We start from the raw sequence: 13,889 nt of genomic DNA, 5'->3' as shown, positions 1-13,889 counted from the left end.
AGGGGTGGTCCTGTGAGTTGGGGCCAATAGGGAGGCCCTGCGGGGTTTGCTGCAGTGGGCAGGGGGGCCACCTTGGCAGGTGTGGTGGCAGGATTGAGGGGTGGCGGGAAGGCCGGTGAGGCCTTCGACGGCTCAATGGCCCGTTTCTTCCAATGGGGTTTGATGGTGAGGAACTCATTGGCTAGGGCAGCGGACTTCACGAGAGTGGTAGGGGCTCTTTCTCTCACCCATCCATGTACCTCCGCAGGACATTGGGCATAGAATTGTTCTTTCTGGAAGGCCTGGATAATTTCCTCTGTGTTTCAAGCCTGTTTCCCCCTCCAGCCACCGCCGGCAGGACTGTGACATTTTATGACCGTACATCTTGTAGGATGGCTCAGTGTGGCAGGGAAGGTCCCGGAAACGGGCTCGGTTACCAATGCTATCCCTGCCTGTGCACCAGATTTTTCACTTCCAAGTTTTAGTAAATCACCCCCAATGGCTTCTCTTAGACCACCCATTTAAACAGAAGGGATGAACTCCTCCTGTTATTTGATGTTTGCTGGCCAAGGTTAAAGAGTATCCAGGGTATTATGGATGGGAGCTAAAATTCACCCAAATTTTGCCTGTTGATGGAGAAACCAAGAAATGCATTTCAAATTCATCAGCAGAAAAGTCTGAATCTCCTCTCTACAGCACAGTTGGTGAAGACAATATATGGAAATAATAGAAGTAAATATAGTTTTTCTTCACTAGAAATATAAACATTGTGTAGACTTTAGCTGACTTTTTCAATTAATTTGACCTTTTAGAATTATTTCCTAATATTGGCTACAAACATTGAAAAAAATGTCTGTTTTTTTTTCTGTATTGAAGATCAGTTATGGAGCTACAGACTATTCCCTGACCAATAGACTTCTCTATCCTCGTGTCTTCCGGACAGTCCAGAATGACCATGTCCATTATATGGCTGTGATTAAATTGTTGATACATTTTAACTGGACCTGGGTTGGAATATTTTCTTCACAAGATGATGCCGGAGACAAAGACAAGGAGATATTAAAGAAATACATGAAAAGTTATGGCATCTGTGTGGAATATACATTATCAATTGGGACTTATATGTTTAATTCTAACACCTATATGGAAAACATTAGAAAAAAATCACTGTCTGTTATTAAATACTCTACTGCTAGGGTAATTGTATTATGTGGATCTTATATCAGTCAGAGTCTATTTCTTGTGTATTTTGATAATTATAATGATTTCTATGATAAAACCTTTATTCTTCCTCCTATGAGGTCTCACAGCCGCTATAGAGATAGCCCAATGGATTACTTCAGTGGTGGCCTGTCTATAGAACTCTTCCCTTTATTTCTTCCAAACAAAGAAAATTTCTTCGATGGAATTGATAAGACATATAGTTTAAATAATTCACCAGATTCTGGCTATATTCTATCAATTGGAAAGTGTATGTCTGCCCACAAAGAAAACACAAATCGTACCATATTGTGTCAAACGAGCTACGGAGGAGCTATACATGAGGAAGTGCATCCAAATTTATTTCATTTTGTTAATGAAGGACTCCCTCCAAGAATTTATTATGCGGTGGAAGCTATGGCCAAGGCATTGCATGACATGAATCTGTTCTATAAAGGAAAATTGGATGATAAGCAACCTCATGTTTACCGCCATAAGGTACAAGACACAATCTTATCAGAGATTTCAGGAAATGTATAAAATGTTACCTATAAAAGTCACACAGTGAAATTTCAGTCATTCAACCCCTCTACCAAAAAATGGAGCAATGTTTGTCCTGCAGTGGAATAGTTTGTGGGTGACATAACCGACACAACCACTTGAAGACCAAGCATTTTCTGGCATTTTGTTCTTAAAAATTGCTTATAACCCCCAAATATTAAATGTCTTTTTTTTAACAAAGACCCTAGAGAGTGAAATGGAGATTGTCGCAGTTTTTTATGTCACATGGTATTTCTCAGCGGTTTTTCAAGCACAATTGTTTAGGGAAACTAACAGGAACAATTGAGTACTGTCCGTGTTCCTGTCGCAAATGCACTAATATGGCTACAATCACCTCAAGCAGTTAGGGAAACTAAAAAACTTTAGCCACTTGTCCTCCAGAAGATTTACTCCTCCCCCCTTCCTTAATGACCAGGCCATTTTTTGCTATTCGGCGCTGTGCTATTTCAGCTGTTAATTGCGCAGTCATGCAATGCTGTACACAAATTAAATGTCTGTTCTTTTTTCACACAAATAGTTTTCTTTTGGTGGTATTTGATCAACACTGTTTTTTTTTTTTTGCATTTTTTGTAATATAACTGGAAAAAATCCCCAAATTTTGAAAAAAAAACCCGTCATTTTATACTTTTGGTTATAAAAACTATCCAGTAAACTCAAAGTTAGTCATACATTTAGGACAAAAAAATAAAAGGAACACTTTGAAAACACATCAGATCTCAATGGGGAGGAATCTCCTCCTGGAACTCTATACTGATATGGATGGGTAATGTGTGAGGAATGTAAGGATGCCCCATTGTTTGCTGGAAATTAAAATGATCGACCTACGGAGGACTGAATTCAAAGACACCCCGAAAATCAAAGTGAAGAAATGATGCAGCAGGCGAGTCCATTTGGATGAAATGTCATTGCAGCAACTCAGAATGGTCCTCAGTAGTTTGTATGGCCCCCACGTGCTTGTATGCATGCCTGACAACATCGGGGGAGGCTCCTAATGAGACCACGTATGGTGTCCTGGGGGATTTCCTCCCAGATCTGGAGCAGGGCATCACTGAGCTCCTGGACAGTCTGAGGTGCAACCTGGCGGTGTCGGATGGATCGAAACATGACATCCCAGAGGGGTTCTATTGGATTTAGGTCAGGAGAGCGTGGAGGCCATTCAATGGTATCAATTCCTTCAGGGACTGCCCACATACTCTTGCCACATGAGGTCGGGCATTGCCATACACCAGGAGGAATCCAGGACCCACTGCACCAGCGTAGGGTCTGACAATGGGTCCAAGGATTTCGTCCCGATACTTAATGGCAGTCAGGGTGCCATTGTCTAGCCTGTAGAGGTCTGTGTATCCCTCCATGGATATGCCTCCCCAGACCATCACTGACCCACCACCACAACGGTCATGCTGAACCATGTTACAGGCAGCAGAACGTTCTCCACGGCTTCTCCAGACCCTTTCACGTCTGTCACGTGTGCTCAGGGGGAACCTGCTCTCATCTGTGAAAAGCACAGGGTGCCAATGGTGGACCTGCCAATTCTAGTGTTCAATGGCAAATGCCAATCGAGCTCTATGGTGCCGGGCAGTGAGCACAGGGCCCACTAGAGGATGTCAGGCCCTCAGGCCACCCTCATGAAGTCTGTTTCTGATTGTTTGGTCAGAGACATTCAGTGGTCAGGAGTATATCACATACAATGTAGCACAGATAATGTAGTGGTCAGGAGTAAGATACATCCCAGTATGCACTGTGCAGTGGTCAGGAGTATATCACACACAATGTAGAACAGATAATGCAGTGATCAGGGGTGAGTAAGATACAACCCAGCATGCAGTGTGCGGTGGTCAGGAGTATATCACATACAATGTAGCACAGATAATGCAGTGGTCAGGAGTAGATCACATACAATGTAGCACAGATAATGCGGTGGTCAGGAGTATATCACATACAATGTTGCACAGATAATGCGGTGGTCAGGAGTATATCACATACAATGTAGCACAGATAATGCGGTGGTCAGGAGTAGATCACATACAATGTAGCACAGATAATGCGGTGGTCAGGAGTAGATCACATACAATGTAGCACAGATAATGCAGTGGTCAGGAGTACATAACATACAGCAGGCTAAGGTAAGGAGTACTGTATGTAACAAACATACAATATAGAGTGCAGTGGCCGGGGATATGTAATGCACAGCACTCCTGTGACGTCACTGGTAACACATCGGGAAAAAAGCTTTGTGTATGAATGTTGTCTGTAGAGGATTAGAGGGGATTCAAATGGAAGTTGAAGGCTGGGGGGGGGGGGGGGATATTGAGCTCATAGATGGATTTTGAATATTGATCTTCCTATTACAGTGTTTTTTCTTTCTATATTCCTATTGAAGCTGTATCACTATTTGAAGAACATTAAATATGCATTTGATTTATACGAGCCGGCGCCATTCTTTAATGAATTCGGAGAATTTGTGTATTACTACAAAATAACAAATTGGATACATAAGGAGAGAACTGTGATTTCTAATGATGTGGGGAATTTTACACCCTGGGGGCCAGAAGATCAGCAATTACAAATGAATATTAAATCCATAACATGGAAGTTGGGCGATGAAGTAAGTCCATAATATAAACTTGGCTGGATAATAATGATTCAGCCAGATTATTTTTCTGTTACAATATTTTTTTATTGAATGAGTTTTATACAATCCAATTACAAAACCACACAACATTAATTATACAAGATGATTACACTATATTGCCAAAAGTATTGTCCCTGCCCTTCAAATCATGTGATTCAGGTATTCCAATCACCTCCATGGACACAGGTGTATACAATCAAGCCCCTAGGCATGCAGACTGCTTCTACAAACATTGGTGAAAGAATGGGTCGCTCTCAGGAGCTCAGTGACTCCAAGCGTGGTCCCGTGATAGGTGGCCACCTGGGCAATAAGTCCATCCGTGACATTTCCTGGCTACTAAATATTCCACACTCAACTGTTAGTGGGATTATAACAAAGTGGAAGCAACTGGGAACAACAGCAACTCAGCCACCAAGTGGTAGGCCACGTCACATGACAGAGCAGGGTCAGCGCATGCTGAAGCGCACAGTGTGCAGAAGTCACCAACTGTCTGCAGAGTCAATAGCTAAAGACCTCCAAACTTGGTGTGGCCTTCAGATGAGCCCAATAACAGTGCGTAGAGAGCTTCATGGAATGTGTTTCCATGGCCGAGCAGCTGCATCCAAGCCTTCCATCACCAAGTGCAATGCAAAGCGTAGGATGCTGTGGTGTAAAGAAAGCCGCCACTGGACTCTAGAGAAGTGGAGGTGTGTTCTCTGGAGTGACCAATCACACTTCTCTGTCTGGCAATCCGATGGACATGTCTGGGTTTGGCAGTTGCCAGGAGAACAGTACTTGCCTGACTGCATTGTGCCAAGTGTAAAGTTTGGTGGAGAGGGGATTATGGTGTGGGGTTGTTTTTCAGGGGTTGGGTTTGGTCCCCTAGTTCCAATGAAGGGAACTCTTAAGGTGTCAGCATACTAAGACATTTTGGACAATTTCATGCTCCCAACTTTGTGGGAGGAGTTTGGGGATAGTCCCTTTCTGTTCCAACATGACTGCACACCAATGCACAAAGCAATGTCCATAAAGACATGGAGGAGCCAGTTTGGGGTGTTTTATTGGGGGAGGCCCCTGCCAAGGGAGTACTACTCCAGCTTTTGCAGCGGCAAGAAAAATGACTCAAAATAAGAACCCAAAAGTAAGGAGATACTAAGAAAGAAAGAAGAGTAGGGAAAGCAGGGAAAAGGGAACGGGAAGAAGGGATCCGGATAAAGAGTACGAATTGGGTCGGTTTGAATACCTATGCATGAAGAGAATCCTCAAACCACAGTCTATGGAGTGGAAAATCATCCATAATGCCTCATTGAAATCACCTCCAAAATAATTAGATATTCATGGATTCCCAACCTTTTTTTTTAAGGGTCCTTTCAAGCGGGCGTTCCGGTTTTTTCATCAGTTCAATTGCGTTTTTATTTTCAAAATCTTTTTACCTCCGTTTTCATATCTGTGTACATCCGTTATTTCATCCGTTGTTAATCCATTTACATCTGTTTTTCATCCGATCACATCCGGTTTTCATCCATTTGCATCCGTTTATATACCTTTTTCATCCATTGACATCTATTCTTCATCTGTTTACATCCATTTGCATCCATTTGTGATCTGCTTTCATCCATTTGTGATCCGTTTACATACATTTTGTGTCTGGTCCGTTTTATTTTTTCACGGCAGAAAAATAGGGTTTTCTTCCGTTCAAAAAAATGAATGTTAACAGATGCGGACACTAACGGACGTAAACAGATGATCATCCATTTAACATCTGCTGGTCCATAGAAATACATGGGTGTCCGTTTTTCATCCGTAAATGGACAGATGAAAAACGGACATATGGAACGCCCCTGTGAAAGGACCCTGAATGTTTTTGACTTTGTTACGTAAGATAGCTACCAGCCTTTCATTTAATAAGTACCGAGGTATTTTTTGTTTTACCTGTTATTTTTTTCATTAGTTTTCTTTGTTAATATTCAAATACAGAAGTGATCCATAATCATTCATCAGCAAATGATAGGTCCAATGAATCCTGAACAAAACAAGGTACAATGTACCCGGATACACTAGATGACTTGCACAGTTTTACTATGACATGCCGAAATGGAAAAACTGCGTTCGGGCATCGAGATGTGTTTTACCTCTGGGTATTAAGGGGTTAACCTCCCTAGCGGTCTGATTATGTCCATATTTCTGTGCTCAAAGCGGTACATTATTTTGCATGGAAATATGTATTTTTTTTATTGTAGGCCTGTAATTTTTAGGAATAACTCACTGAAATCTGTCCGAACAAGAGTCTAGTAAACATCCCGGGGAGGATAAAACTTGAAACACAAAATCATAAATTATAATTTAATAAATAATCATAAAAAATAATAATATAATAATAATAAATTTAATTCAATAATATAATCAAACCAAAAACACTGAAATGTGAAATATAGCGCCAAGTTCGCACATCGCTGAGCTCAGTCGCAGAATCGTTTTCAGTGTCTGATGAGGAATTTCCCCCACCAATCATTATCACTCAATTCTGCAAGTGGTTCTGATTTACTATCGCTGTCCTCTAGCCGGTCTAAAACCGCGTCTGACCTAAAGGGACGCTTTTTGGACGCCATGGACGTTTCTCAGTTTCCAGGCAGAAAGAACAGTAAAAATGCAGGCAGGGCGCCGGACAAAGCACTCGGGACAAAATGTATGTGAAATGGTTTGATACAGGAATGTTATATTATGTGATTTTAGTGAATTTAGTGAATGTCACTTTTTGTCATTTTCACATTTCCTGCCAGTTCCGTCCCCCGTACGTCTCGACGCTCGCAGGGAATGGAACCCGGAAGATAGATGCCGGCATCAGCAGGAGGACATTGCTGGGGACACTGCAGGAGGGACATCGCGGGAGCGCAGGACAAGGTAAGAGAAGAAGAGATCCCGGAGCAACGCTGCAGTGTATTCCCGAGTGTAGCTCGGGGGGGTTACCGCTTGTGGTGCTGAAACTTTACCCCGAGCTACACTCAGGAATACCGCCAGGGGGGTTAAAACAAATGCATGAGCAAGACTGATTTGCAGGGAGTGTTTGGTGAAAGTCATATTCACCGCTCTAGAAATATACCCTCCATGTACAGCCTCATGGAGTATAATGGACCTCACAAAGTAATAATAATAATATCTGATTTCAGGTTCCGGTATCTCGATGCTCAGATCCCTGCTCACTTGGCAGCAGAAAAAAGTTTGGATCTTCAATTCATGAATGTTGCTATGAGTGCATCCCGTGTCCGGAAGGAGAGATATCCAACATTTCTGGTACAATTTGTATTTGTTAGTAATCAGGGGCGGACTGACAACTCATGGGACCTCCGGGCAATAGGGGATCATGGGGCTCCTGTGTCCTCGCCAATACTCAAACCACACCCAAAAAAGCCTATGAAAGGTACCAGGGGCATCTCATGGGGCCCCTACTGACCCCGGGCCCTCGGGCGGTGCCGAGTTCCCAAATGGTCAGTCCACCTCTGTTAGTAAGTTACTATTGGACTGAGCAGAAGTAGGTGAAGTGTGTGTCAGGAAACATAAACCTACATAGTACATCTCTACAATGTATTCAGATTTCCTCATGTTTTCATTCTCTAAAGTTACATTAAACCTTCATTTTTTTTTTTACTAAAATAACAAACATGGTATTGCACAGAGCAGCCCAGATCCTCCTCTTCTGGGGTCCCCCACCAACGCTCCAGGCTCCTCCTCTTCAGCAGGTGCCCCCATAGAAATCCGCTTTGTGTGGCCTTGCTCCCGAGCCGCCCTGTCTGCGTCCATTGACACAGAGCTTACGGCTTGGTCCTCCCTGCTGGCTTGGCCAATGCCTCCAGCGGACATCAATCCGCCCAAGTAGTGGGGAGACAGTGGTGAAAGACGCTGCTCTCATGCCCATCGCTGGATTGGACCGGGCTCAGGTAAGTATAAGGGGGGGGGGGGGCTGGGGGGTTCCTGCAGCACAGAAGGTTTTTTCACCTTAATGCATAGAATTTATTAAGATGCAAATCGTTAAAGCGGAGTTTTTTTTTTTTTTTTTTATTTCAGGTACTTATATAGCGCCAACAATTTACACAGCACTTTACATATATATTGTACATTCACATCAGTCCCTAACCCTCAAGGAGCGTACAATCTAAGGTCCCTAACCCTCAAGGGGTGTACAATCTAAGGTCCCTAACCCTCAAGGGGTGTACAATCTAAGGTCCCTAACCCTCAAGGGGTGTACAATCTAAGGTCCCTAACCCTCAAGGGGTGTACAATCTAAGGTCCCTAACTCACATTCATACATACACATACTAGGGACAATATAGACAGGAGCCAATTCACCTACCAGCATGTCTTTGGGGTGTGGGAGGAAACCAGAGTAACCGTAGGAAACCCCAACAGGCACAAGGAGAGCATTCAAACATACAGGTGGTGCTGTGGTTGGGATTCAAACCAATGACCCGAGTACTGCCAGGCAAAAGTGCTAACCATTTAGGCACTGTGCTGCCATAGTTCCACCCAAAAGTGTAATCTCTGCTTGTTTGGCTCCTCCCCCCTCCACTGCCCTTTTGGGTGGGGGAGGAGGGAGTGGATACCTGGTTTTGACAGGTACCCGCTCCCACTTCCATTCCCAGTTAGCCGCTGCAAAGCGAGCTGGAAGTTGCGCCCTTTCTTTCCTCCCACAGTCTCCTGGGAACTTTCACATGTCCCAGAAGACTGCCGGACCAATCAGGATGCGCAGCACGACTCATGCATGCGCAGTGGGCACCCGGCTGTGAAGCCGCAAGCTGTCACAGGCTGGTGCCCACAGTTGAGATGCCGGCACCATGGAGGAGAGAAGAAGGAATGAAGGGATGGAGCGGGTGAGCACGTCACTGGACCCCGGGACAGGTGAGTGTGTGTTTATTACAGTTTTTGTAGCTGCTCTAAGGCTTTAGAACCACTTTAAAGACTCTTCATGTATAGAAAGATACATGTTGATCCTGGTGAAAAATGGCGAAAGGTCTGGGGGGGATAAAACATATCAAGAGCAACTTCAGGAACTTCACATGTCCAGTCTGGAGGAAAGAAGGGAAAGGGGAGACACGGCAGAAACCTTTAAATACATCAAGGGGGAGAATAAGGTTCAGGAGGGCAGGATTTCCAACACAAAACCAAAACCAAGAACACGAGGACATGACCTCCAACTAACTGGAGGAACGTTCAAAACTCATCTCAGAAAGTATTATTTTACTGAAAGAGTAGTTGATGCCGGGAATAAACTTCCAGCAGAGGTAGTGAGCCGGTCACCAGTTAATAGCTTCAAACATGCCTGGGACAAGCAGAGATCTATAGAGAAAAAAAGTTAAAAAAACAAAACAAAAAAAACACAAAAAACAAAGAACCCCCAAAGAAACAAGAAAAAAACAAGATCTATGTTAAAAAAAACCAAACAAACAAATAAAACACAGAAGAAAAAAAAAACAACCTCCCAGCAAAAAAAACACGCACAAAAAATGGACAAACTCAATGGACCATTCGATCTTTTTCTGCTATCACTTTTCTGTGTTTCTATATTTCTATCCTGCCAGAAATGCACTCAGATCCTAAGTCCTATTGTGGGCTGACAACACATAGGAGTTTGTGGACTGAAATCACAAGAAATGGTGTCAGCCCTGCCCAGTTGTCTTTTGCTGACTCTACTACTACTACTAAAATGCTGAATCCTTCCCATCCCATCCCAAATGCTGAATCTCATCACCTTTTACTCATAGAGAGTAAGTGTTCTGTAATCTCAGATAAGAAGTGGGAGGGCTGATTAGGCGCCTTCAAATAAAGATGGAAGAGGACAGCTGGAAATTTCCATCAGAAACAAAGGGAACTATTTGCATTTATCGAACATGTGTGACAAAACCCTTTCCATAGAATAATAGTATATTTAAATTGAATCTGTCATTAACCTTCCAAGTCTGCATGAATCAATTCCTGACATGTCACAATTTACAGAAACAATATCATTATTCTTTTTCAGAAAAGCTCCACATTTTTCATCATAAAGTCAATTTTCATTTGCAGTCGGTGACTTTGCCTAGGCTAAGATATCATTACTCTGCTGCAGGCAGGAGGCTTCACTGATTCATACCTTTCAGTTCATCTATCTATCTATCTATCTATCTATCTATCTATCTATCTACTGTATCTATCTATCTATCTATTATCTATCTATCTATCATAACATTTCACTATTTTATAGTGAGGTAATATATTCTATTTCCTTTTCCTCTCCCATAATGCACTGATGGAAATCCCATTGCTAGCTGTGAGACAACACAAGACAATTCATTTCCTCAGAAGCTCTGACCCCGATGCTCATTGTGTTTGTATTGTTCTTCCTGCAGACAGTGAAGACTGCATGAAATGTCCTGATGAAGAATGGCCAAATGAGAAGAAGGATTGGTGTGTTCCAAGAGTGGTGGAATTTCTCTCCTACACTGATGACACCATTGTTGCAGTATTTTCAGCCGTCTCTATCCTCTGTTGTCTTCTGACTGGTTTAATATTGGGGATATTTATACATTACCAGGACACCCCCATTGTTAAAGCCAATAACCGGAACCTGAGCTATCTTCTCCTGGTCTCCATCATGCTGAGCTTCCTCTGTGTCTTCTTGTTCCTCGGCCATCCAGTAGATGTAACCTGCATGCTGCGTGTCACCTCTTTTGGTGTCATCTTCTCAGTTGCCGTCTCTTCTCTACTTGCCAAAAGTATCATGGTGTGTATTGCTTTTAAAGCCACCAAACCTGGGAGTCCCTGGAGGAAATGGATGGGAACCAAACTGTCCAATTGTATCATTTGTGTCTTCTCAATGGTCCAAGTCATAATCTGTGTCACTTGGTTGTCTATTTCTCCCCCCTTCCAGGATCGAGACACTCACTCTTATCAGGTGAAGATCATCATTCAGTGTAATGAGGGTTCAGTTATCGGCTTCTACTGTGTCCTGGGATATATGGGGCTTCTGGCAGCTGTGAGCTTCATTATAGCTTTTATAGCCAGGACATTACCGGACAGTTTTAATGAGGCCAAGTACATCACCTTCAGCATGCTGGTGTTCTGCAGTGTCTGGATTGCCATGATCCCAGCCTATCTGAGCACCAGAGGGAAATACATGGTGACTGTGGAGGTCTTTGCTATAATGGCATCAAGTTCTGGACTTCTTGGCTGTATATTCTTCCCAAAATGTTACATAATTCTGTTCAGACCTGACCTGAATACAAAGACAGTTATTCGCTAATATGTGAGGAGCAACACTGGGTTACCTGTAGTTATAGAATTATCTCTATTATTGGTAATTTTAGTATTTTTCTAGTGTATTGAGAATGAACATTGTATAGAAAAACATTTAATACTTACTGTACTGCTCTGGTGGATGGTGCATTTAATTTTTACTCTGGACACCGTTGGTATCAGACACTTTGGATTTGTTGGAAACCATGTCCCCTGCTGGGTTTAGTGGTTCCTCCCACCGGATATTACATCACTACAGAACAATAAAGCCACTTAGGAGGAATCAGTGACCAGAGGGGGACAAAGTATCCAAAACTTCCTAAAGTGTCAGATACAAGAGACACCCATTACTCTTCAAGAGAGGGAAGATTTCACTCACCGCCTTCCAGGAAGATAGATATTAAACATGTTCTTTTACAACCTGATTGTAATATAATTTATATAGTGTCAGGGTCACATTAATTACATTGTATGTAGATGTATCTGGCTATACTAATAAATACGATTTGCTTTGGGCATTCTAAAATCATTTTTAATATTAGGTAAAGTTGATGGGAGCTCAGTAAGTTCACATTTTAAGCTGACTTCATTTTTAAGAACATTTTCTCTATAGGACTTAATAAAAGAATATTTCTCCATGTATACTTTTTTTTTTAAAAACTGCTGCCACAAAGGAGTATTTGGCTTCCCCATACAATGCTGGAGGAACAACACTCCTACTCCAGACCTTGCTGAGAGGCTAAGTCAGTTGCTGGTCTAAGCTCCTAGGTGGATCCCAACCAAATGGACCAACTGAATGCAGATGACGGTCAGCAGAAAATGGGTGTAGTCCACCTTCTTGAGGGCCTCTGGATTTTTTGGTTCCCCCTAAGCTCTGTACAGTCAGGCAACACACATTTTTCACCCTTTCTTCTAAAGTCACTAAACAGTCCTTGAGCTTGGTTTTGTTGTTTTTATTACGGGTTAACAACTTGGATAGGGTCTAGGCATATATGGGATGCCCAAGGACCCGTACAACTTCAGAGGATAACCTCTTAGCAAAAATAGACAAAAACAGCAACAGTTTTAGTAAGGAGCACTGGGTCCCCTTTGGTGAACCTCCTCAGACCCCAGATGAAAATCTTCTCATCCATCTGGCTGTCCTGAGGGTATCCCTGGACAAGGGATTCCAAGATCCACAGTAAAGTAGCCCCAGTGAGAACTAGATGGGTATTGCACCTGACTGCCCTCTCCTTTCTCTGGCGCAAGGGGTGTAGAAGTACCCACACTCTCCTTTAATTATAGCTTAGTGGGTTGCAGCTGCTTTCAGGCCTTATGCTGGGCTGGCTACTTCCCTGCTAACAGGCTTTCTTTCCTAGCAGATGGTGGGACAGTTGAGTTTCTTCTGCCAAGCTTCAGCCTGTAGGTAGGCCCCCCTCTGCTGGGGCCCCCTTCTAGGCTCCATACTCCAGCACCTTCCTTCACTCCATCTTCCACCCAACTCCCCTATTGTTCTGCCTTTCACATTGAAGGGCTGTCCTAGTCACCATGCCAGGTCTCCTGCCTGGGGATTTGCCAGGTTCCCTGAAACATGCAAATTCAGGCCTCCGCCCCTCCTTTGCTCCTCTTTTTGAAATTTCCATCAGTTTCTAAAGAGTGTCAGGGCTCCAGAAGCCCTGACTAGGAGAGCCTGCGAGCCAGTAGAGCCTGCCAGCCTGCCCTGAGGTAACCTCCCTGCCTCACTCCCAGTCTGACTCATCCTAGGCATCTAGCAAGCCTCTGACTAGCACACACAAAAAAATCCTATCTAACTAGAGGGCACTACAAAGGTAACTGCACTCCTGTGATCCATAGGGAAGGACAAACTAGCCTTGGCTGTACTTTTCTTTTAAATGAGGCCCTATCAACACAAAATAATAAACAATATACCAGGAATGAAATGCAAACAGAAAAATACCCCCTCCTGAATCAAAAGCCAGAAGAAAGGGAAGCAATGCAATAAAAAATATTGATACTTGCCTGGCAGAGGTGATGGCTACAAGGAATTCCACCTAGGTGAGAGTAGAGAGAGGGGGGGCTTTAATGGGTTAAAAAGACCATTTCTGAAGGCCAGAAGCAACCAGATTTCCATGGATGAACTGAATAGTGGACCCTCTGTGCTGTCTGCACATTGGAGATGGTGGGGGCCTTTAAAATGACTGAAGAATAGAGTCTATAGTACAGAGACCAGATCTTCACCAGAGACCCCGCAAAAGGCAGAAACTTCATCTTTGATAGTAGTGACAGCCAAACC

At 43.2% G+C, this 13,889-nt stretch overlaps 1 protein-coding gene across 1 annotated transcript; it reads left to right on the top strand.

Moving 5' to 3' along the window:
• The first annotated feature begins 10,731 nt into the window (after positions 1-10,731).
• Positions 10,732-12,133, top strand: LOC149445063 (vomeronasal type-2 receptor 26-like). The gene has a single exon (XM_089654230.1). It carries the CDS (start codon positions 10,746-10,748, stop codon positions 11,622-11,624), a length of 879 nt encoding a protein of 292 aa, XP_089510356.1. The 5' UTR covers positions 10,732-10,745; the 3' UTR covers positions 11,625-12,133.
• Positions 12,134-13,889: the final 1,756 nt, after the last annotated feature.

The sequence above is a fragment of the Staurois parvus genome, unplaced genomic scaffold (genome assembly GCF_062004578.1).
Source record: "Staurois parvus isolate SC_StPar_1 unplaced genomic scaffold, SC_StPar_1.0 ptg000747l, whole genome shotgun sequence".
Classification (NCBI taxonomy): Eukaryota; Metazoa; Chordata; class Amphibia; order Anura; family Ranidae; genus Staurois; species Staurois parvus.
The sequence above is the reverse complement of the archived record's forward strand: the minus strand, read 5'-3'. Positions and strand labels throughout refer to the sequence as shown.

Bases quoted from the DNA above. Each gene is read 5' to 3' on its own strand.
- LOC149445063 (XM_089654230.1), top strand. From the start codon at position 10,746: ATGAAATGTCCTGATGAAGAATGGCCAAATGAGAAGAAGGATTGGTGT.